Raw genomic sequence first — 25,719 nt, forward strand, 5'->3', positions numbered from 1 at the left:
TAACTATATTGCTACAGTGTGAATTGAAAACCCTGTATACCCTATAATATGAAGCATTAACTGCGTCAGAACAGTAGACAAGTTGACTCACTCTTTCCATTGTAATTACTGGTATAACATTACATACTGCTTTTATGATACTCTTTTAAAATAAAAGGTTGTGTGTGTTGAAATTGGGCAGTTGTTGAGCAGAAACAATTCATGCAACCATAACTTTACTTCGTCTGCATTTGGCATGCCATTAGCTGTAAAAAAATCTTGTTATTTTAATAGAGAGAATTGAAGTTGGAAGCTTCATACACTTTTGGGGAGAGTGACTTCACCAGAAAATATTCAATTAATCATATTGAAAAAAAACATACTTCAAGTTTATGGAAATTTATTTTCATAGCAATGCATGTTTTAACACTTCAATAAAAATATAGAATGTAATGCATATATGATCACAGAAATAATTTAGATTAACATGATCTGACACAGTGTCCAAAGGAAATATATAGTTAGAGAGACAAGAGCTATGTATTGCAGTAGTAAAAATAAAGAACTATTAATCATGTGGTATATATTTAAGAAATAAACAACGTTATTTAGTGAACATGGCGTTATGAATAGCAATTGCTCTGTTGGCATATTCCATGATGCGCGCTAGCGCATCATGGAAAATATGCCAGCAGAGCAGTTGCTATTCATAACGCCATGTTCACTAAATAATCGTTTATTACTTATATTTGCATTTTACCACTCGCAAATACCCTGTAATAGCCTAGACCTTGACATTTAGCTATTACATCAAAAGTAAACATTCAGACTGTAATGTATCTTTTTAATTCACATAGATTTGTTAACAGAATCAATGAATGTTATAACAGTAATTCCTTTAAAATGTTATCAAAAACATGTTTTATTGTTATACTTTCATGTTAAATACTGAAATCTGATTGGTTAAGACGCAGTTAATAATATTTACTATTACCCTCAGCGTTAGCAACGCACTTGGCAACGGGTAACATTAAAAAATATTACATGCGCGAAAATTATGCGCGTACGGTTCGCTGTAGAATTCACGTTATTCCTATATAAAAGCAGTAAAATTTTCTTAAAAATTTTAAAAAAGACATTCAGTATAACAAAATAAATAGTGCCTGTTTTGGAGGATAACAGTTGAAATTGACACCCCTCGAAAACCATTGTCAACCTCCGCTTCGCGTCGGTTGACAATGGTTTTCTCGGGGTGTCAATTTCAACTGTTACCCTCCCAAACAGGCACTATTTATATAATATTACATGTAAATACGTCAATTTTAATGGAGTTGCAGAAAAACACATGATGTATCGTAAAGTGGTTTAAATCTATAACGTCATGGAAAAGTATATATAACGTTACATCTTTATGACGTCATAGTATACTGACAGAGCAATTGCGATTATAGAGAAATAATTGCAGCTCCTCCGTATGGGCTTACAGTGGGAAAGAACAATGGAAATGCAAATATATATGTATATTTTTCTTCAGAGTGTTCTTGCTCCTACATGTACCCCGATTTATGAATAAAAATTGTGAATACTACACTAACAAAAACAAAAACATTGTATTGAATAGTTTGCATGTTGTATATATGTGATTGAATAAAAAACAAACATATCAAACTGCTCCACAAAATTCCCTTCATTTAAGAAATAAACAACGTTATTTAGTGAACATGGCGTTATGAATAGCAATTGCTCTGCTGGCATATTCCATGATGCGCGCTAGCGCATCATGGAAAATATGCCAGCAGAGCAGTTGCTATTCATAACGCCATGTACACTAAATAATCGTTGTTTATTACTTATATCTGCATTTTACCACTCGCAAATACCCTGTTTTAGCCTAGACCTTAACTTTTAGCTATTGCATCAAAATTAATCATTCAGACTGTAATGTATCTTTTTAATTCACATGATTTGTTAACAGAATCGATGATATGTTATAACAGTAATTCTTTTAAAATATTATTATAAGACAGGTTTTAATATTAAATACATCAATTTTATGGAGTTGGAGAAAAACACATCATGTATCGTATAGTGGTTTAAATCTATAACGTCATGGAAAAGTATATATAACGTTACACCTTGATGACGTCATAGTATACTGACAGAGCAATTGCGATTATAGAGAAATAATTGCAGCTCCTCCGTATGGGCTTACAGTGGGAAAGAACAATGGAAATGCAAATATATTGATGTGAACAAGATATAATTGACAGTAATGAATAATCAGACATTTAAATAAAATTCTCTGACAAACAAGAACAAGAAAAACAATTCAAAATGGCAAGACCTGGTTAGAATGTACATGTTTGTTCATTTTTTTTTTCATCGATGGAATGAACTGAATTGGGATGTTTTAGAAGGCAATAATTCCTTAAACAATATATTTCTTAAGTTATTATTTTAAAAATTTCATGTTACAAAACATGATTTTCTGTTTTAAAAAAATGTACATCTGTTTTCAGTATGACATCTTAATTAGCGTATTGACATATTATTAGTATATCGCATACAGCTAGCAAACTGTTTGACTAGAAATAACGATAAATAAAAACAAAAACACATCAAGTAACAACAACCTAATTATCTATTGCAACCAGAACTAGACCTGATCAATACATATGTAGGTCTATTAGAGAGACATTAAAACTACTTGCTTGAAGATCACAGTCCATCTTTATGCCATTGAAAATACATGTATAAGTAAACTCAAAGAAGGAGTGAATGTACACCATGCATGTGTTCAAATTCTACCAATCAATATTTAACAGTTACTATTTACTGAGGACATACATGTCTAAACATCAATCTGGCCTTCTAAATATGGCGTAGTTTATTCAAATGAAAATCAAACACTGTACTGATTTTAAAATAAACTTATAAAAAAAAGGAAGTATGCGTAAAGAAGGGATTGAATAAAAAGAAGTATGATACAGCATTGAAGTTATCTGAACAAACAATAAGAACACATGTACTTTATAGTAGAGCTTCTGCAAACCAATTCAACATTCTATAATATATATTTGGTAAATTACAATATACTCCAAGACCCCCGGTGTATTGATGTCCTATAGCAGCTCCCAACCATCGTCACTGGACATACTGACGGAGCTTCTCTTGGGTAGAAGTTGGTCCAAGGCAGAGTTACTGCCCTTCTTTAAACACTTGGTGTATCTTTTGTAGAGTTGTCCCTCTTTGCTCACCCCCCACATCTGATCCGAGTCACTCACTATAGATTTTAATTTGTATATTTGAGTACATGGTGAATAAAATTAAATATGTTAGTAATTGCAACTTATTACTAAAAGTTGATTACTGGTAGAATTGTCCAAAGACTTAAAAATTGTAAAGTACCTGATATTTGATAAAAGACACCTGGGACTTTTCTCCAGTAATCTCCTGTGGGATTTTTCAGGGAAATGCCATAGCGACAGAGGATTTCTCCATTGGGATTCAACGCCCACACACATGTGTCGGATACAGTCAATTGAGTGGCTAAAGTTCCTGTGCAGCAAAAATACATTTTGAGACAAAATTGATATAAATGAGATACATAGAAATAATGGCAAACACTTTCAAAGTTTGATTTGGAATCTATGATACCAATTAAGAAAGCACTCAATGATTTACCTGGAACATGAACCCATTCTTCTCCAATTGGCATGTTTTCTGTAACACCTCTTCTGGCATAAACTTGACGACGATTATCTATTGCCCAAACCTACAAAAAGCATTGTACAATATCATGGCCTGGTTTCATAAGTTCGCAATTTTTCAGGTACATTGCAATCAGAGGGAGTTATTAGTATACAATATCAATTTTTTTTTTTTTGGCAAATTTGGAAGAAAATCTATAGCTGTCAACATTTTTATTGGCTTAAATCATGTTTGGCAATTTATGAATTTTTCTGTAGGAATAAAACAGCTGATAAAGAATTTCTGCATGTTAAATATTTTGTGATATAATGATCATAAAAATAGCCAAAAATAGATAGTTGCAGAAAAAATTGAAAGACAGTACTGTACATTGCATTTCTTCATAAAATCAACTAAAAAAAACTATTATATAAAATAAGCGAGAAACTATTTAAATATGTAAAATATATCTAAAAATTTTATTTATACATTTTATTTTATACATTTTGCAATGTAGCCTATTAACAAACTTTCATACCATGAAGTCTTTGGGTCCCGTGGCAATGTGTGTGAATACAGTAGTGGACTGCTTGCCCATATCTACGGGAAGCCAAGCAGCATTGAGGGAGTGAGAGGTGGGGGCCTTGACCCCGATTCTCTGGTACACTATGCCCTGATTGTCTACCGCCCACACATTGAGGGTCCCACAGCTGATTGATGTCAACACTGTATCACCTGAAAATCAATACACACGTTTTCCTGCTATCAAGTAACATTTCAAACATAATTTAACACATTGCTCCATATGATATTCTCATTCTTACAGGCTTAAAAATATTTACCATGCATTTATTAAAAGAATAAGCAATTATTCTTTGAGTATTTTTAGGTGATTAAAAACGGTCAGGGGTAATCAAATTCATTAAAGCCCAGTGAGGTTTTATGATAGATTTGATCACGCCCGATCATATTTGATCACCTCGTAATATACAAAGAATGATTCCTTAATATATTTAAATAATTTTCAGCAATTGTACAATATAATCAAAGTGCTGAAGTACTGAAAGCCGGGCTCTTTTGGTGTGTCTTTATGCATATTGTGTAGTAAAGACTGAAAAATATCTCTCTCTCTCTCTCTCTCTCTCTCTCTCTCTCTCTCTCTCTCTCCATATCAAGTGTATTTAGAAACCAACAAATACTATACTGTACATACAGAGTAGCTGCGAAAGACGCTGTATAATGCGTTGTATCATCTCTCTCTCTCTCTCTCTCTCTCTCTCTCTCTTTTTCATGCTTTAAATGTCGGCAAAGCGTCAGAGAGCGAACAAATTTTGTAAGCGGCTATAAACAATAATATGTCTGTCTAGTAGAAAAATTTTAACAGTTGCTGCCTTGAATTTTGCAACAAGCGTTATACATTCAACCCCCATTTCTTCAACGCGCAGCAAAGAAGTTCATGAAAATTCATGCGCATTGTATGTGTCCAAAATGCATAGTCTTGTATTTAAAACATGTTATTAATAAGAAAACTAAAAAGATAGACAGTTCTCTTGAAATTAAAATAAAAACACATGCAGTGCCAACACTTTTGACAAAACATGGCTCTCTGTGTAACTATTTGGTATAGCGGAAGCTTTTACTTTGACGCTGTTTGGTGTTTTGTTTACTTTTGAAGTGTTGTGCTATTTATAGTAATATTGGCGATTTGCCTGCCTACAGCCAGGACTCTGCTTTCAGCAGAGCCCAGCTAAAAATAGTCATCAATGATATGAATTTGACTACACATTACAAAATCAATTTTTAGTGTTATCACAAATATGCTGGAAAATGTGAATATTATGGTACCAAAGTGTAATTAGTACTACTGAATAGTCATGCAGAGTCATTACAGTGATATATAAATCTGACCATATATAGTGCCTGTTTCTTCTCTCTTTTAAAGGTTAATTCTTAAAAGTCTTCTTAACATCATACCATATATGCTATTTCATTACATCCATAGATTATTTTCCGTATACACTGTATATTTTTTTTTTCATTCTTTAAAAACAATAATGAGAGTTTTGGAAGATATACAGAATAGACTGGAAGAATGAAGTATCTAGACATGTATGTGCATATATATGATAGAAATATGATAATATAAGTAATATTCATTAAGTTTCTTACATCCAGTCAAATCTAAAATGAACATGTTATTTAAAGTAAAACAGCTCTAATACAGTTCCTAAAACAACGGTTGTTACAATTTCATGTAGAAACATCTTTCAGCAGTTACACATTCTGTATAAAGTCATCAAACATGCATAGATTTTTCAGGAACACTGATATCACTTTGAAAATCTTTTTTTTATCTAGAATAAAATAATTCAAAATTTCCAAATTTTCTTTAGATACATTGACATGGGTATCTGATGGACAAAATACATATACTGCCATTATATTGTTTGCTAATGCTTTGAAATCTATGGTTAGTTTAAAGTTAACCAAGATTTTGCAAAATTAATCTCAACATGAACAGTTTCAAAAGACTTGGCACCATACTGCACTTTCATCATACCTGTGACTAAACTTTATGTACAACATATTTCATTTATTTCTTCCCTTATGCAAAATCAACCCACAGGTAAGTGTTTTTATATTCATGTTTAACTCAATATTTACCATACTGAAATATTGAATTACAATAAACTTGTTAGACCATTAAAAAAAAATTAAGATGACAGAAACTGACTGCACACCAAATAGCTTTAAAACAGTTACTGACCTAGTTGTGATAGGTCTAATCTGCACCAGTCCACACCCTGGGGGTTACTGGGCCTGACCCCACTGCGTATGAAGATTGCCCCATCCTCCATCAGCACCCACACGGCATCACGAGAGGTACACAGACAGATAATTGGCTTCTTGTAGGAGGGAGACAGCAGCTGGCTGCATTTCTCCAGGCCAGCTGAGAATGTGTAGATGTCCCCATTGGGCTGAAGGGCCCAAATAAAGCCTGTGGAAATTTTTAACAGGATGGCTTAGAGTTTGAAGATGTAATTGTTTTCAGCATCAAGCTCATATACTAAGTTTAAATTATCTACGCAAAACCTATTGTTGCATTTAAATAGCTGCAGTTCATTCTTAACGAGACATGTTCAACTTTTGTTGTGTAAACAGATAAAATCTGCTACAGTTTCATTACTTTGATTAAATACCTCATGACTAGTTTTTACAACTTTATCTTTATTTGTACATGTATTACCATCATTGCTGGCTTGTGCAGACACTGACTTCCAAATGACAGAGGATGCAATCCCACGAATCTCTGCTACCTCCCATAAATGTCCTAAAATGACAGTTTAATGAAAAACATAGTGCATGTTCTTCCAGACGCAGCTGTTCTGCTTTGTTGTTTACCCAACATCCAAGAAAAACCCTTTTCACAACAGAGTATGTGTATTATAAAGGTGTATTACCTTGAATGACTCCTCTACAAATTTGTATCATGTTTTTGAATTCTGGACACACCCACACACCACACCTCCCTGCTGTGATAAGACCCGCATTCTGTGAGCTGAGGAGGGAGGCAAGCTTCTGGGGATCAAATTTCTGGGCGAGGGATCTCAATGCATCAATTCCTGATACATCTTTTACCACTATTTCACTGACTGGAACCTGCATTTAATAAAATGAAAATCATTAATGTATTCAATAGGGATTTCATATTTCTAAAATACAGTTTTTTTTATCATATTTATGCGTCTTAAAAGAATATACCTCCCACCACTTTCCATCCCCTGTAGGGGTTTCCATGGTAACACCTGTGGTGAACCATATTCTCCCTAAGACATCTAATGCCCATAAAACGCCATCCACACCAAAGGAAATGGCACTGAAGAGCATTTCTTGGGATGATTTGCTGTAATGGAGAGACCGTTTACATGTACACAGATCAAAATGTTATGTTGCATTTCACAGATTCAGTATTTCTTTGATTTACACAAAACTAACGTATCATACAAAGTCTGTAGATTCGGAAAAAAGTTACAAAGTCTTAATCAAAATGACACCAAGTCCTAGAGTTTAAGAGTTTAGAGTTTAAATTCCATTTAGTATATCATTTATCTAAAACATCTTTCAATGTATTTTACCATTTTAATTGTTTCCACCATTTTCCTTCCCAGCAGTCTTTGCTGATTCCATCCCGGTAGACTAGTTGGCACTGGTCAGTGACCCCAATGACCACCCCCCTGTAACAGGCAATCTCCATCAGCTTGTGGTCACAGGCAATCTTTAGCGCCTTAAAACATGGCCTGTCTCTGGACAAACCTTTCTGCATCACCACCTCACCATTTGTCTTTATGTACCTAGAATAAAGTCATTCATTTATGTATCATGATGCACTTATTACAGTCACTGTAATTGTCTGGTAACTGCCTGTAAAGCTGAGTACATGTTCTTAAAGTACAACCAACCAATTCATTCCAATGTAAGGTCAAAAGAATCAATTTAGTCTCTCTCTCTCTCTCTCTCTCTCTCTCTCGCTCTCTCTCTCTCTCTACTGCTAAAACAATTCTTACCAAGCCATGGTCTCGTCCACAGAAATATATTGCACTTCCCGCACAGCCTCAATCCACTTCATCCCCTCCGGATGCTTGGCCACTATCTTTGTTCCCGCATACACTGTATCCTTGTAGAGTCTCCACACAATGCTCCCAGAGCGAGACACTGCAACCATCTTGGCATATCCATTGGCTTTCTGCCACTTGAATCCTGGACTGTTCAGACTGCAGTACCAGAGATTTGAACTTCTGTCCACATGCCAGATGTGTGTATCCGTCAGACACAGACAAGCCACATTGCCTGTAGTGTACACCTCTGTCCAGCTGTTGATTATTTTGTATGAAGGTTCGTGGTCAAACTTGTCATCTTTGTTTACAAGATCAGTACCCTCGTCCTCCAAGGTTTCATTATCTGCTGTGGATGGAAGGAGAGGATGATGTTTTACGTCCTTCTGTGAGGTTACACTTGTGTTAGATAGGTACATAGTGTAAAAGTCATCAGTAGGGGACTCTGGAGTGGAAAACACACTTCTGACTCCCTGGTCGGATGTCATTATGAGAGAATTATCAGAGGATGAGCTATCTGAAACTTGCATTGTTGCATTTAATTTCTCTAATGATGAACTTCTCTTTGCAACTTGGGTTTCGTTAGTTTTTAGCACAGAAGATTCTAAAGAAACATCTTTGGATTTCTCTTTCAATACCTTGGGTTCTAACACTATGCTTTTTTCAGAGCTTAATTTCTCTTTTTCTGAAGTCAGTATACGTGTTTCGGCTGATTCAAAAACAGGATCTTTATTTTCCAATTTCACTTCCTCTTTTTTCTTTAGACTATTTACTGTGTCAAGACTTGTCAATTCTTCTTCAAATTTTTCCAAACTTTTAGTTAAAGAATCATACGCAGAATTCTGTGAATTTTCCAGGAAAGGCACGGCCAGATGTGACTGTTCTCCTTTTGGTAATTTCTTACAACATGTACTTGGTGATGGAGATGACTCCCTACTCCGGATCTTTTTCACATTGCCCACGGAATCAACAACAGTCATCAACTTTGGCTCCTCAATCACATAGGAACTCTCACTTGCATCACTTTGAATAGAAATCGAGTCATAACTTTGAATAGAAATCCTGTCCTCCGTGTTTCCATGTAAATGGTCCTTTCCATGAGAGGGATGTCCCGATTCTCTGTCACCTTTCGATCCTGGGAAGACAAGGGAGAGAAAATGCACATTTGCCAGTATAAGCAATGTATTGGTATTTTTAATGTACAATCTACCCAAAACATTTGATTTACATCACAAAAAATTTAACCACCATAATCAGATATGAGTGACCATTTAAAATATGATCTTTACAAAACATTATCTTCAAACAATACCTTTCTTTTTTTTCTTATGTCTTTTAATCTTAGAATTAAACACTATATCATCATCTCCAACTGCAGATGACAATCTTTCTTCCGTCAAAGTTGCTGTCGGTATGACTGAATCAGGTGATGAGCTGCCGTCTTTTGTTGACTGGCTGACAGCACTAGCTGTCGGCATGCTTGGATTGTGTGATGGACTACTGTCTTTTGTTGACTTGCTGACAGCACTAGCTGTCGGCAAGCTTAGATTGTGTGATGGACTACTGTCTTTTGTTGACTGGCTGACAGCACTAGCTGTCGGCAAGCTTAGATTGTGTGATGGACTACTGTCTTTTGTTGACTGGCTGACAGCATTAGACGGCCCCCTGGGTATCAGTTTGTCAGAGGCTTCAAGAGAATGTTTGTTAAAAGAATTATCACAATGAGAATCTGCGGAACAGGAAACAGAATCTGTCTCCAAATCATCTTTTAGAAAAGGATTAAAGCGAGTGGTTGGGATATCTGACATTTTATTGCTACTGTCCTGAGAAGTGTCTTTCTTAAAAGAAGGTATATCATCACCAAACACTTCTATTGTCAGTAAATCTGGAGTTTCCAGCTTGACAACTGGAGGCAGTTTTTCATGAAGTTTTGTTACATGCTTTATCTCGGGAGGAAGATCCTGAGGAGGCTGAGCCTGAGGGTGATCTCGATGATCAATCTCGTGCTCAGTTATCTCAACAGAGTCCTCAAGATGATCCATGGATGAGAGGAAATGCTCAATTCCGGATTTCACTGAGCCTCCAGTTAGCTCCATTGATTTGAGTTTGGTCTGGATGAAATCAAGTGGGGAATGTGATTGCTGACTAGACTGTGGAATGTTTGAAACATGGAGTGTAGATTCAATGGGCGGTGCAGACTGTCGCATTAAAGCATATTTCTCCTTTTCATGCAATAGTTTATGATACAGAGATTCTGAAACAGGAAAGAATTGAAAAAGCTAAAATTTATGATAGATACATGAAGAAAATAAACAAAATGAAAAAAAATTCTAGCAGTAAAAAGAGTTTCTTAAAATGAAGACAAATAAAAGCTGCAATGACTTAAATAACAATGCTTGAGAAAAATGTAAAGATAGTAAATTTATGCAGTATGAACAAGCAAACTTCGATGAAGAAAAGAAGCTGATGATTATTTATTTATGCATTTATCAATATCTAAATCCTATACATGTACTGTATAAGTGGTTATTTACACTGGTGGTTAAGTATGTGTTTTCTATGGTCAAACAATATGTGTAGGCATTAAATAAATAGATGTGTGATTGACCACACCAAAGATTTGGGTTTCTCCCCATACGCCAGGTGTATTCTAAATGGTTTTAGGCTTACAGCATAACTAGTGTAAATTTCCCCAATGCGTAAATAATATCACTTTTCAAAAAACCATAAAAAGTCAATTCAATATTTTCCTTCAAGGACGTTGCAGAACTCAGACTTACCTCCCTTCTTTTCTGGATATAAAGCTACTCTGATAAGATTCTTTTCATTATTTTTCCTCAAAATGAAGATTTCGTCCTCAGTCACGGCTACATCTACCACAGCTCCCAGAGCCCTCTGACTCCCCACCACCGAATTATCCTCAGGGCACAGAATATACATGGAGGAATCATTCCAGGTCACGAGATACTTCTCCATGTAGAGACTCAACGGCCCGAACTGATGGTCAGCTGAGACTCTACTGGCTGGAATTCCATTTTTGAACAACAACTGGATTTCTGGGTGAGTTGAGTTCAGCAGTTCTTTGTAAAGATAAGTTTGGCTGACTATCCCATTCATGTCAGCTTTCCAGATCCTTGCCCCTGGTCGACATGCATAGAGCTGGGCATCCTCTGGCTTACACATAGCAGGGATAAAACAAGCTCCAAATTGTCCAGCGCTGGAATTAAAAGACACATATACCTCTGTTGTTGTAATTTTTATGACTTACATGTATAACAATTGAACTTTAACAATACGTTGAAACTGATGTTAATATCAACAAATTGTTTTCTAGTGAACTTTCTTTAAGCCCTGCTCATTTTCATATACAGCATGATAAAAAAGGCTTTTACATAATTTTCAGAGAGAAATAAGAGCTTGGGAGAGAAATGTTTTTCGTACATTTTTCTGTCCTTTTGTCCCACTTGGACTGTGCTCTCATCCATTTTGTAGATCACGCTCCTCTGTTTTGTGGAGACAAGGAGTGACTTATGTCCATGGTCTAATTGGACTACACTGGAGCCGGCCTCCGACAGCACAACAGCTGATTTACATTGACCCTGAAAAAGTTTAATATCATTTAAACAGAATAGACACATACCATGCTTTATTATTTAAATACTAAAACTGTGTACATTGTACTAACTTTACCGGAAATCTTATTTTATCCTGCCTCTTGTCCATTTATTCAAGTACATGCTTACTGTAAATCTGGAAATTTTTATGTCAATTAATTTTTGCGAATCCAAATCATAAAGCTATAGATTGATTTTTAAGTTTTAAATTTTAGCGATTTGTCTTCAGCGCCAAAAATAAATATTAAATGCGACACATTTTGACATGCACAATGATAACTTACCTTCAGATATCGTATATTACCGCCGCCTCTAATTATATCTTTACCAACTTCAATGTATGCAATTTATATCTTGTTCAAATTACCGATATATACAATGATAGCGGTAAATGCAACAAAACTACCTAAAAAGGTATCTTGATATGGATTTATAGTGAGATAATTATCCCACTTAGCAATTCACACATTCACATGCTATGGTTTGTGCACAGTACACAAGTATCGGAGGGTTACGTGTCAAACACAGGTGATGTTTTTCCTGTGTCGAACGAGCGAGAATGAGAGGAAAATGCCATCAAATTGGCGGCATTAAGCGAGAAATTCAAATTAGTGCACAAATTTTTATATTCTGTGAATTTTGGTGTCCTGTTGGTACACTGTGAATGTGGTAAAAAAAAACCACTAAATTCTGCGTAACGCTCGTACATATCATATGTATGAATAAATCATGCATGCATGCAGTGTCATCAGTATACATGTACACTAAAGATAGACATAAGGTTGCCAGTCAAACAAAGATACTGAGTGAAGCCGTTCTCCACACGATTGTTATAGCTGGGTGGTAATTACCTGGGTATATAAACAGGTTTTTTAAATGACTACTACTTACGGACACCTGTTCATATAGTAAAGAGAAGAGACAAGCCTTCGGCAATATTTTTATTTACTTTTTTTTTTAAATGTTCATTAATTTTTACGAAATTTTTTTTTTGCAAATGCAGAGCATGCGCAAATTTGCTAAAAATTTATCTACGGCAAAAATTTCCATATTTACGGTAGGTAAGGAGTACATACGCAATCTACAATTCTAAATAATGATTCCAAAATATAGAGAAAATATTCTTTTGATGTTCATTACCTGGAATGCATCAAACTCTGTACAAACAACCAGTCCCTGGTCATCTCCAGTAAATAGCTTCATTCCATTCAGACTCCATTTTGAACAGGTAACTCGTGCCTTGTGTAACCCTTGCACAACAAATTCCTGAAGCTGACAAAAATATAAAAAGAAACATTAAGAAATCATTATACATATGTTTTAATCACTTGCAAGTTATTTCTATTAGATAACTTTTGACAGATTTTAAAACTTAATGCAACATTTATTTCATATTTAATTGTTTATTTCTTACATACCTTCTTGTTTTGACCTGGGATGTGAGATGGCAGCTGGAATATGTATACAACTCCTTTCTCTGTTCCAATGGCAACTTGACTCTCAAGCCCAGTGTGCAAAGCAATAGTTGTAATGACATCATTATTAGACTGTAAACAAGTTATAATAAAGTGTAACTTGATGGTTCTGAAATTTAGCAAAAATTCAAACTCATAAGGATCGAATTATTTATCAATAATCTTGAGTAAAATGCACATGTTTAAAAATCAAGACCAACCACATGTACACAATTAAAATCAACAACAATTCAATTAGATATTTTAATTCCTAGTACATGTACCGTATTTCTCTAAATAAAATCAACATAATTACTTATTTGTGTAAGGCTATTAAGTAAATTTATCTATGGAGACTTACATGTGTTTTCAATTTCTCAATCAATTCCTTCTTCCTGTCAAAGAGGTATATCACACCAACATTGGTCCCCAGAGCTATGTAGTCCGCATTGGCATCCACACATTTCAGAATCAGATCGCAGGTTGTTAGAAGTCCTTTCTGGGCTCTGCGCGGGATCTGTGACAAGAGATAATCCAGAGAGCGGTGCTCCTTGGGAATTGGGTGAGGGGGTGGATCTTTGGACACTACTGAAGGATCCCCACCTTGTGTATTTTCTGTCATTTTCTCACAGCTTACCTACTAGTATTTTTTTTATATACAAGATTGAAATCAAGACGCTTACATCAACTATACTATGTCCTGAGATTTTGCTTCCACCACTTTTTGCTTGATATTTCGATAATCATAAATACCTTTGTGCTCAAACAGTGAAACTATGTTCATTCACTAATATGAAAAATGTCCAGATTATCTGTTTTGAAAGAAGGCCCCCTCTACCGCTTCAGGTTTCAATACACATCCAAAAATAGAAAGTGTACAGGGATTTTGCATTGCATCAGCCATTACTAAGCCCGGATGATAATATTGAAAAATTGCGCAAGGTAACCCAAGTACTTCTGAATGGAGAAAGGAGTTAAATAATTCCCATTATAAATCTCCGAAAAAAAATTGTGTTTTCATTCCTGTGAACTTTTCTGAGTGATCGAAAAATGATAATTGTTCAATGAAGATATCTTGGAAATATTCCCTTATATCGATTTCAACTGTATTTCTTTCACAGGTATGTGTATTTTTATTAAAAATCATCAAAAAGTGATGGAAGCAATAACTTGGGGCAGACTATATGCATTTTGACATAAAACTGGACAAATTTGCAGAGTAAAAGAAAAGTATAAGATTTTGAGGCTATCAATTTCGAACGACGATCAATATGTATCATCATTTAGTCTTAAAATCCTTGTAAACCGTCTAAGAATCCTAATTTTTGCATAAATTTGGTCATTTTACAACTGTAAAGAGAGCTAACATCCTGATGCATTGTATGAAGCAGTAAACGAAAAAGTTCTTTTCTCTACAATATGCTTCATCTGTATAAAAAAAATTAAAATTTCAGTATGAAAACGATCTTGACGAAAAAATAAATCTAACCTAATCATTGTCAACAGTGTCCCATACCTCTAACCTTCATATTTTCGATTTTTGTGTGTGACAGTCACAGATTTGTTTGCTGACGTCTTATGACAAGGAAAGGGAATGTGTAATTTGAGTTATATCACAGTAGAAAAAGACAAACTATGATTGTTTAAGTTGATCCTTTTAGTTTTTCATTCAGATTATAAACTATGCTCTTACAATTCAAAACACTCATTTTTTTAAAAATTGAATTACTTAGCCTATTTGATAGGATTTAGAAAGCTGCAACTTATTCCTACTTTTACCACGTTCCACCTTTTTGACTTTCGGTTTGTGAATAACAAGAAGGGTTGTCTTTAAATATGTCTTATTATATTCAGAGTTCTATGCCATGTTACCTACGTTTCCTTGAGTGGCATGCAATGCATACTAACTTAATTTTGTTATTATGTATAATCCATCAAATACACGTATTGCAATTTCAGTCAATAGGCCCTATTTAAAGCGATTTTCGGAAATTATAAGTACAAAGTCCGATTTTGGACTGTGGATGCATTTACAAATGTGCAGTCTACAATAAACATCCAATAAATATGTTTCAACTACATTTCATATATACATCAAGCTAATTCTTACCACTGTCTATTAACTAGAGGGAAGCTTTGACAAGGCAGTGCTGAAGAAGGATGCTTGACTTTCTATTCTACTGTTTTCTTGGTATCTTGTTTACCTACATCATACTACTTGTCCTCATTTTGATGGGAGATTGTGACCTCTATCTACAGTTTGCTTCTAAATTTGGAAAGAAACCAAGTAAGCATTTTAATTTTTTAAAACAAATTTGTCATAGGACTATTATTTTTTTTGTGTATATAGGAGTCTTGACTTACCTAATCCCCAGCACGCAGCCTCATCGCATTAATATAAAGGGGAGATGTATTAAGAGTGAGAGGAATGCAAAATTACTTGCTTGTGTCGATTGTTGTTACAAACATTTAATGAAATGTACAAATCTTTTCAGGTGCATTGAAAGGAAAAGTTGTTTGGATCACAGGGGCTTCGAGTGGAATTGGTGAATGTCTGGCATATGAGCTTGCGAAAGCAGGATGTAAACTTTGTCTGTCGGCTCGCAGAGAACAGGAACTGAACAGAGTTAAAAAACAATGCCTTTGTAAGTTCTATATATGTGTGACAGTCAGAGTGGTTTGATCTTCTGTGCCAGGTACAGTACAGATCAGATCCAACCTAACAGAAAGTAAACCCTGGGTTTACTTTTGGGGTTTACTCTGGGTTTTAAATACTATTGCAGACCCAGAGTAAACCCCAAGTAAACCCAGCGTAAACGCAAAGTAAACCCAGAGAGTGAACCCCGATCAGAAGTAGACCCCTGAGGCAGACGTGTGTATTTGGAATACACAAGGGGTGAGAATTACAGGCAGTAAGATAATAACTGGTAGAAGAAAGAAGGGTCTGCTTCACATTTCAATGTTTAAACCGCGTGTAAACCCAATGTAAACCCTGAGTGGACCCAAAGTAAACCCCAGCTGACTGAGCACAAATTTTCAAAAAGTAAACCCTGAAAGTCAACCCGGGGTTTAGTTTGGGTTTACTGTGGTGTTGAGTTGGGTCTGATCAGTTTTGTAGCTCAGTTGGTAGAGAGCACCTAACTGGAGATTCAGGAGCCCAGGGTTTGAATCCTGGTCTGGGCCATCATCATTTCTCCCTTCCAGTATATTCTGGTACTTCCAGTATTATACTGGTACTTCTGTATTTTAGTTTAAAACAATCGGACTTCCATACTGGCTTCATGATGTGTAGGATAGTTTTTTTTTAAATTTATTTAACATTTATGTACTAGTGCATGGAAACATTAAAGAAGAGGATATTTTGGTGCTGCCTTTGGATGCTCTGAAATTTGAGACACATTCTTCTGCAACTCAAGATGTTTTGAAATACTTCAGCAAGGTTAGGATTTTTTGATTCTGTATTTTAGGTTAATTTTTCACTACCATTGATTTATCAAAGCTGTTGAAATTGATTTTATTAGTCATAAATAGTCTCCCTGTTTTATGACAATGTTTTTTTATCAAATATTACTGAGTGCATTTTTAATATGCAAGTTCTAACACTGTATGTTTTTTGTTAATTTATCATTTGTAAAAATTTGTACACATATTGTATATATAGCTTTATTACATACATATATTCATGCAATTTTCCCTCTAGATTGACATTCTTGTAAACAACGCGGGCCGGTCTCAGCGTGCCTTGTTTGAAGAAACCTCTTTGGATATTGACAGAGAGGTGATTGAACTAAATGTTCTTGGAGTTCTCTCCCTTACTAAGCAAGTGCTCCCTCATATGTTGGAGAGGAAGGAAGGCCACATTGCAGTCATGAGCAGTATTGCAGGAAAACTCAGTATGTTCTGGTCTCACAGAAAAATAGCGGATTCATTTTTTTTCTTAAATGATGAGAAAAAAGGTTATGTGGTATATTTGCGTGGGGAGTGGGGGGTATCTTTTTTTCACTGATTGTGTTTTCAATATTCATAGTTTGATCAATTTATAGATTTTCAGAAGAATTGAAGTTCTTTTTGAAATGGAATTGTTTTCACAGAAATGAGATCTGTTTTATGACTAAAAAATTTATAGAATTTGTTTTTGCTGAAATTAAATTACACAAAAAAAATTCATAACATTGTAAGTAGGCATCTTATGTACAAGCGAATCTGTGATGATAATGGAATACTTTTTTTTTTTTTAAATTCACAGAAACTTTGGATATACATATATATATATATATGTATTGTCCTTGAGTATGTAATAAAGTAATAGAATCCAACATATTATAAAAAATCAATTTGTTTTTACTATTTTTTTGAAACAATATGAAGTTACAGGTAAATGAAAAAACTTGAAAGCTTGAAGTATTAGTCAGTAATCATTGTACATTGTACTTGTATTACTTTACGTCTTCCGTTCAAATATTGTAAAAATTTATAAGAATTTAATTGCACTTAATTCTAAAAAGGTATTTTCATAATTTTTTTTATTTATAATTAAAAAAAAAACTTCAAAATATATCCATTTTATGGTGTCAGTTTTTTTACACATAATAAAAGTATTTTATGCTTTTTACCATTGATTAGATGTTGAGTTGGGGTTTTGGAAAAATTAATTTAAGATTGTGTAAAGTATCATTTTTAAATACAACAAAATTGGGTCAATATTTATGTTCCCTTTGAATAATTAGCTTTTCCATATCAAAATGATTTAAATTTATATTTGGTTTAGGTGCTCCTAGTTCAGCATCATACACAGGAAGCAAGCATGCTATACAGGTAATGTTTGAAAGATGAAATTCTCTTTACACTTGCACTACCTGTATTTTACTTTCATGAAATATAACTATCATATCATTTTCAACTACCATTTTGAATATTCTTTTGTAATAATCATTGTTCTCTTTTTCTTTAAAAAATCAAATCTATATTCTATAGTTGATCAAATTGATACATGTACATCAATGTATTAACCAGTGACAAACTACTGGTGTATGTACATGTTACGTTAACTACCGGTATTTCTAATGTAGGGTTGATTTTCTATACTGGCTTTAAATTTGTTTTACAAGTGTTTAGCCTTGTTCAATATTCATGTGATGGTTTTCTACCCTCTTGTGGAGCATATGGCTCAGTGGTTATAGGCGTGGTTAGGCCAGTAACCGAAAGGTCGCTGATTTAAACCCGGCTGTGGTCATGAGATGTTGTGCACTTAGACAAGGCACTGTATAAACATCGTCTCAGTCCATCCAGCTGATATTGGATACCGGATTACGATGGGAGTTAACCTTCAATGGACTGGTGTCTAATCCAGGGGAGTCGATGACTCTAATCCGCTTAGCACCTCTGAAACCAGGGATAAGCACCGACCTTATGCACCCTTATGGCTCAGAGAAGAATTTTTTCTACCTTAGTGGCTATGTGAATATTGTGTGTTGAATGTAAGGTTTTCCTGTTGTAGGGCTGGTTTTCTACCCTGGGTGTAGAGATGTCTGACAGGAATATAAAGGTCACTCTTCTCTGTCCCGGACCAGTCTTCTCCAATCTCCTGGAGACAGCCTTCACTGGCAAGGCTGGAGAGGTATGGAACAAGCATAACTCTATAAAATCACTCATATTCCCACTGTTACACATGTACTTAGTACTATTGAATTTAAGAGTAATACAATAGATGAAAGTAAAAAAAAAATTGTAGCAGCAACACGTTGAGGTGAAAATAAATAAACCAAAAAGAAATGACAGCAGATGAGGATATCTGTTTAAACCAAAAATATGTTTTCTTTCTTTTTTGTTTGTAGGAATTGAAGGGGAAAATGGAATCATCTGAAAAGAGAATGTCAACTGCTAGATGTGCAGAGCTATGTGCCCTTGCCATTGCCAACGGTTTAGATGAAGCATGGATTGCTCTTAATCCTGTGTTACTATTCACATATATGTTCCAGTATTTCCCAAACCTATCTAGGGTGTAAGTACAACTCTCTCTCTCTCTCTCTCTCTCTCTCTCTCTCTCTCAATTAAAACAGCAATATATGATATCTGACATAGCAGTATCAGTCTAGCATACCAATAATTTCAGAGGTTCCAAAAGAATGGGACTGAAAATGTTGAAGAAGATACGTGAAGGAAAAGTTTAAAAATTATAGTGCTTCCATACCAAATATGAAATACTTTCTATTCTGTGTTTGAATTGAATAAATGCACAGTGCCATATATTGTTGATATTACTTTGTTAAATGATATGATTGCATTTGAATTTTTTGTATATAACAAAAAGCTTCATAAATAAAGTTTCTTTTACGTGATATATACAAGATACTGCATATTAGTTTATTATTTCTTGAAGCTTGTAAAAGGAGTACATGCATCTAATGTTAATGATCATAGAGTAAAATGGCAACCATGCCATGCTACATGCTGTGTTTCATCAATATTCATTCAATACTAATTGTCAATGATTTCATTGCACAGGCAGCTGACGTTATATATTTTTCTCATAATAAGAAGATATATACCTTCTATCTAATAATATTAGGTAGAGCCCCTAGAGGGTATACATTTTTTATTATGAGAAAAATGTATAATGTCAGGTTCTTGTGATTCATTTTAATTTACATATTCTTGAAATTATGTTTTTATCCTAATCCACAAAAAATAATGCCAACGAATAATGAAACTACAGTAACAGTTTTGATTTTAATCGATGAACTATCACTTAACAATTATTTTAAAGTGGTATTGGGCACTTAGCAATATTGATGTTGGTAAAAGTATATTAAAATCAAAATATATTCACTGGTTTAGAATTTTCAAATTTAATAATATATTATTTTAAAAAATGCTTCAAAAAATTTTTGGAAATCTAAAAATGATAAAAGCTTCACCGGGATTCAAGCTCGTGACATACAGATTCGTAGGTAATGTTCTAACCCGTTGCACGACGCTGTTGAATAACAATTTTTGGAAAGACTTTTTTTTTTAAAAATTGACTTTATTGTTTATTTAAATAGGAAGTACGTAGCTACAAATCTACACAAGTACCAAAAAAGCCATTGCAATTCATATAGCATAAGTATGCCATATTATTGATCTTAAGTGACCTTGGCTCTATACCAGCCCTCGATTTTATTCATTTATCCAAAAAGGAGGGCCCTTTCTTTTACTAAAATCACTGTAACATAGGAGAATACATTAATGAAGGCATTACAGTCATTGTAATACAACAAAACAGTCAGTCACTTATAACATAATAGATAATAAAACAACAAGGAAAAAGTCGGTGAGGTATTGCTTTACAGTTTCATATTACTGCCATTGAAGTATTGCGTAACTGTTATTAAAGTTCATATTACTGTCATGAGAGTATCATATAACAGTTGTGGACGTCCTCATAAACAAATAAATTGTAAGTAATTCGAACAAAACTACAGCAGCAGCAAATTAAAGAACCGTGCTATGTACAGTAAGTGTAGTAACACATTATGGAAATCTACAAAATTATCTCTCACTGAAGTACTACACAACTGTCATTTAAGTACCATTTGCTACTTGAAACTCGTTAAAGTACCACATATCTGCACAAGAAAGTTTTAACAGTATATGTTTTACATCATCACTATAAATACCACTAAAGAACCCGTACAAAAACCAATGAGCAAATGGCAGCATAAGCACTGTCAATTCCATAGCGGAAACCGAATATGAGGTAGCACATAAATGTAAACAAGGTGCAAGTAAAGGCACCAAAATACTGTAGTTGAGACGACAGTAAAAGCCCCAACTATTCTGTAAATGAGGTGCCAATAAAGGCACCACACAACTGTAAATGTCTTATGAGGTGTCAGAAGTGTCTGTAAAAGCACAATTTATCATAACTGTAAACGATATGCCGGTAAAGGCTCGACATAACTGTAAATGAGGTGCCAGTAAGGACTCCAGATGACTGTAAATGAGTTGCTACATAACTGTAAACGAGATGCCAGTAAAAGCTCCACATTTCTATAAACGAGATACCAGTAAAAGCTCACATTTCTGTAAATGAGGTGCCAGTAAAGGCTCCACATATCTGTAAATGAGGTGCCAGTAAAGGCTCCACATAACTGTAAATGAGGTGCTATATAACTTAAACGAGATGCCAGTAAAGGCTCCACATATCTGTAAATGAGGTGCCAATAAAGGTTCCACATATGTGTAAATTACGTGCCAGTAATGGCACCATATAACTGTAGGTGCGTCCCATCAAGGATAGTCATGGTTAACTTGTGAAGCCCTTTCTAATAGAGAGAAGGAAAAATAACGAAAGTATCACAGCGATGGAAACGGTGAAAGTACCACATGACTGTGAACGAGGTACCGGGGAAAGTACCACCTTACAGTAAAGTATAACTGTAAACGATGTACTGGTGAAAGTATTATGTAACTGTAAATGAGTTACCGGATAAACTTCCACATATATGTAACTGTAAACGAGGTATTTGTTAAATAACTGCATCACTTTGAACAACTGGTGAAGGTCGAATAAATTTATGCCGGTATTTTTAGGTACCACATTACTGTCATTGAAGTACCAGTTGAAGTACCGTGTTAATGTCATTAAAGTACAACAGGTATTAAAGAAAAAATTATTTAGCTATTGCAGGCACGTAGCATCAGGGGGGGGGGGGGGCCTGGCCCCCCCCCCCCCTTTTTTTCTCGCAGCAACCAATTTTTTTAAAATTTACATGTAAAAAATGGAATGATCATGAAGTTGGCCCCCCACTTTTTTGGGAGTACGTAAAAAATTGTTATGAAAATAAGGAAATGAGGAGTGAAATAAAAGTTATATAGTTCGCCAGCCCCCCCCCCCCCCCCCCCACGATTAGGATTTTTGAAGATTTTGGGAAACTTAAAATTTCCCTTTTTTTTTTTTTTTTTTTTTTTTGCTTGTTAAAATATTTTGGATCAGTCTGCCCCCCCCCCCCCCCCCCCCTTTCAAAAACGATGCTACGTGCCTGTATTGCATCGTGTTCATTTGGTACTAGTACTTATTTTAAGTACTTGAGGACAAAGGACATTTTGTTCAGAACGTATTAGTTGTTAAGCACCAAAATGACAATTACTGGTGTACTGTATTGAACTGTAATTATTGATATTGTAAATAGATAAAAGAAAATAATGATGGAGTATTGCATTATTTATTTTCGCAATTCACATGTAAATTCAAGCAACTGTCTATAGAAAACATACTTTACTTTTTTATAGTTAATAAATCATTTCAGATCAATAAGCAAGAGTTTTGTGCACTTTTCTGGATAATGAGATAGTCTCTGGGGACTTCTTTGTGTAAAATCTTCCTCATGGCTCTATTCAAATGGAAATCAAGCATTTATATTGGATGATAATGTCATACGGAAATATGTCTTTTTATACTATGCAACATGCAAGCTACTGCTAATTTAAGTATAGGGTTTCAATAAATTATGTAGAATGTCAGTATACCGGGCTTTATTTGTAGATAAAGAATTTAAGTACAGAAAAAAGACGTTTTGATCAACGCAGATTTCTATAGACTTTGTTCTATTTTTACGTTGTAAATATCTTTACATAATTAGGGCAAATTTGTTTATTTAAGGATTACTATTGTTCAGGAAAGGCTTTTGAGAGAGAGAGAGAGAGAGAGAGAGAGAGAGAGAGAGAGAGAGAGAGAGAGAGAGAGAGAAACGGTCGGTGGATGGGACAGTCCTTTCGCGCATTTCGTTGAAATTAATTACATTGTGATTGTAGTGTGATCTTGTGATTTCCAACATTATTTTTTAGTCTTCATAGAGTGCATTTGTGTATCTTTTAATAATCAAGGAATAACAAAAAAGCAGTGTTTAAAAATAAATGGTGAACTTTAAATTTCTCCCATTGTGATGCATTTGGCTCATTATTTTCCCAACCTTGATATGGTTTAATAAAAGGGCGGTGACAGATGTTCCGTTTCAGCGCCCCCTGGATGGGAACAAATACCGGGTGGCATGTTTATGCATCATTAATCCGTGTCATTTTATTTGATTTTTTAAAATCTATTTTCAGCATAGGAAATTTGATCACAATTATTTTGACGTGACAAAAAGTCATTGTCGGTATTCAATGAAATAAAATTTGGAACAAATAAAAAGCCGATTTCGATATGATATGCGAATCCTGTTTTGCTATATGTTATTGAATACTCTATCAATATTTTGCCCATTAATATTTTGCCTCCCAGTGAATCTATAGAATACGGAAAGTTCTTCCTTTTAGAGATGACTTGCTGTTTTGTACCAGAGAAACATTTTATTTCCATCGGAAAGTCATAATCAATTAGAATACAAATGGCCTTGGACTCTTCAGGGTGATAGAATACACGTGCTTCTTTCATAGCAATTATAAAAGATCATTTTAGTGAATAGTGAAAACATATAGCAACAAACAAACAAAAACAAAGTGTAAACAGATGCAGCAAACAACAAGCCTTCGTTTAACTATCCTGAAAGAATGATTTTCTGTCTTGGCAGCTCACATTGAAAATGACAAAAATGGAATCTTCACCACGGTTCTAGGACTTGAAATTTCCTCAATAGATCAAATTAATAGAAAAAAATATGATTTCTATATCCATTTAAAAAATATCTAAACGTATATTTATGATAAATGACGGAATTAATCTGTACGATCTTGACACACACAAAAAAGAGAGAGAGAGAGAGAGAGAGAGAGAGAGAGAGAGAGAGAGAGAGGGCATCAAAATGTAGAACCTCTAAATAAGGATTTTCAATCAAATTCGTTGAAAAGTTCACAAGGTGTTAATTGGGGAGGACTGAATACAAAATGTCACAGTACTTCGTTTTAAATACCTCACACCATATCTGCCAGAATAGTCCAAAGAACACGATTATTTGGACATGTCTGACAGACGATGGTAGATCTCTTTTTTAAAGTTATCTAAATTTCACACATATGTAATAATGATATCCTCTTTGAGAAGTAAAGGAGATTGTATTTAACGAGATTAAATTTATCATCATATTTAGTAAACTTTTTTGTTCACTTGACAAGTTATCAAATTTTAATTTATCATATAACTATTTCAGACCTCCATCCCCCCCCCCGCCGACTCTCTCTCTCTCTCTCTCTCTCTCTCTCTCTCTCTCTCTCTCTCTCTCTGGGGAAAGTCTGCTGTCTTAGAGCACATAATATTGTGCAAACATCAAAGCAGATTTCAATAGCAACAAAATGAGCTTTAAACTACCCAAGTTTATAGCATCTACAAATCCAGTCTTTGTGAAGTTTAGCCATAAATTATGCAAAAAGAGATGTTTTACGTAAGTGTTTTTTAAACTTACTGTAAAATATATTGAAAGCTTAACAGAAAAATCTTATTTAAATTTCTTTTCTTTATTACATTTTAGATTTACTTTTACACGTAATACGTATGCTCTTTTCAGTACGATGAAATGAATATCGAAATAAAATATGATTTATTTGATAAACGCTATATTCTAGTTGATCAAAAATGCCACAAACGTTTATATCACATGTGTTCAATTTACATAAACTTGTATTGCGCTTTTTACGGTATGCATGATAAAATGGATATCAATTGAAGATATTTATTTATCTAAACGATCTATTCTAGCTGTTTTAAAATTCAAATCCAGCCATAGAAGAGTTAAATAAAAAGTGAAACTGTGTTTTAAAACCTGTATATATCTTATGATCGATATCAAATACTAGTATTGAAATGAATTAAGGATAAAAGTTAAATTCTTCTTTTGTAGCGATCAATAAGTGAAGTGAACAAATGTATCCGAGATTTGAATAATGAATCTGCATATCTGCAGCATGTATATCGTATGGGTTTTCTCTTCCAAACCTGAAAACACTAGGCTATATATTCTAAATTATGAATTAATGATCATACACTTATTTTATAAATCCAAAACGGTAAACATATAAGTATAACTATAAAATATAAATTTGTTGATGTGATTATTTTTAATTTTCGTTCGGACTATTAGCGAGTACTGTGAACATGGAAATAATGAAATGCTAATGTTTGGGTTGTTTTGCCGATCAGTTCGAAAAATAAATGCATAATAAATACTCCTAATAAAGTCGTAAATCCTAACCTATTGTTCATCATTTATTTCTTACAGAAATAAGGTAGTAGTTAATTGGCTTTAATATATATATATATATATATATATATATATATATATATATATATATATATCTGTGATGATAACTACGACTTGTTTTCGTATACTAGTGTTTTCAGAGGGTCAGCATTTTGTGTTAATTTTATGTATCACAATAAACCATGTCAACAGC

At 34.3% G+C, this 25,719-nt stretch overlaps 2 protein-coding genes across 9 annotated transcripts; one reads left to right on the forward strand and one right to left on the reverse strand.

Moving 5' to 3' along the window:
• Window positions 1-362: 362 nt before the first annotated feature.
• LOC105340415 (tectonin beta-propeller repeat-containing protein 2) lies at window positions 363-14,987 on the reverse strand. 7 transcript variants are annotated; one of them, XM_034468063.2, is made up of 18 exons: window positions 14,840-14,987; window positions 13,712-13,990; window positions 13,315-13,443; window positions 13,037-13,168; window positions 11,724-11,881; window positions 11,063-11,499; window positions 9,595-9,969; window positions 8,235-9,417; window positions 7,806-8,021; window positions 7,432-7,573; window positions 7,131-7,329; window positions 6,917-7,000; window positions 6,437-6,667; window positions 5,839-5,850; window positions 4,208-4,404; window positions 3,664-3,754; window positions 3,388-3,537; window positions 363-3,262 (listed from the first exon to the last, which is right to left on the reverse strand). In XM_034468063.2, the coding sequence occupies exons 2-18, from the start codon at window positions 13,970-13,972 to the stop codon at window positions 3,102-3,104; spliced, it is 4,158 nt and encodes a 1,385-aa protein (XP_034323954.2). In that variant the 5' UTR covers window positions 13,973-13,990; window positions 14,840-14,987; the 3' UTR covers window positions 363-3,101. The 7 variants fall into 7 exon arrangements, with proteins under 7 accessions (XP_034323954.2, XP_034323949.2, XP_034323951.2 ...); XM_034468058.2 differs by having other exon boundaries at window positions 9,595-10,536; XM_034468060.2 differs by having other exon boundaries at window positions 9,595-10,536; window positions 14,867-14,982.
• Window positions 14,988-15,154: 167 nt separating this feature from the next.
• LOC105340414 (dehydrogenase/reductase SDR family member 7) lies at window positions 15,155-19,699 on the forward strand. Of its 2 annotated transcripts, none has more exons than XM_066088935.1 (9): window positions 15,155-15,173; window positions 15,478-15,637; window positions 15,846-15,995; window positions 16,683-16,789; window positions 17,051-17,243; window positions 18,119-18,165; window positions 18,848-18,967; window positions 19,185-19,351; window positions 19,463-19,699. In XM_066088935.1, the coding sequence occupies exons 2-9, from the start codon at window positions 15,511-15,513 to the stop codon at window positions 19,518-19,520; spliced, it is 969 nt and encodes a 322-aa protein (XP_065945007.1). In that variant the 5' UTR covers window positions 15,155-15,173; window positions 15,478-15,510; the 3' UTR covers window positions 19,521-19,699. The 2 variants fall into 2 exon arrangements, with proteins under 2 accessions (XP_065945007.1, XP_034323956.2); XM_034468065.2 differs by having other exon boundaries at window positions 15,173-15,239.
• Window positions 19,700-25,719: the final 6,020 nt, after the last annotated feature.

This window comes from Magallana gigas, chromosome 6 (assembly GCF_963853765.1).
Source record: "Magallana gigas chromosome 6, xbMagGiga1.1, whole genome shotgun sequence".
Classification (NCBI taxonomy): Eukaryota; Metazoa; Mollusca; class Bivalvia; order Ostreida; family Ostreidae; genus Magallana; species Magallana gigas.

What these genes read in the sequence shown, in the direction of transcription:
- LOC105340415 (XM_034468058.2), bottom strand. Translation starts at nt 13,972, where the DNA reads ATGACAGAAAATACACAAGGTGGGGATCCTTCAGTAGTGTCCAAAGAT. An exon ending in TCCCAGGTCAAAACAAGAAG is followed by an intron (nt 13,169 to 13,314) that starts GTATGTAAGAAA and finishes TATTTTTGTCAG; the next exon opens with CTTCAGGAATTTGTTGTGCA. An exon ending in CAGAGTTTGATGCATTCCAG is followed by an intron (nt 11,882 to 13,036) that starts GTAATGAACATC and finishes AAACTTTTTCAG; the next exon opens with GGTCAATGTAAATCAGCTGT.
- LOC105340414 (XM_066088935.1), top strand. Translation starts at nt 15,511, where the DNA reads ATGCTTGACTTTCTATTCTACTGTTTTCTTGGTATCTTGTTTACCTAC. An exon ending in TAAATTTGGAAAGAAACCAA is followed by an intron (nt 15,638 to 15,845) that starts GTAAGCATTTTA and finishes AAATCTTTTCAG; the next exon opens with GTGCATTGAAAGGAAAAGTT. An exon ending in GAAGCAAGCATGCTATACAG is followed by an intron (nt 18,166 to 18,847) that starts GTAATGTTTGAA and finishes TTCCTGTTGTAG; the next exon opens with GGCTGGTTTTCTACCCTGGG.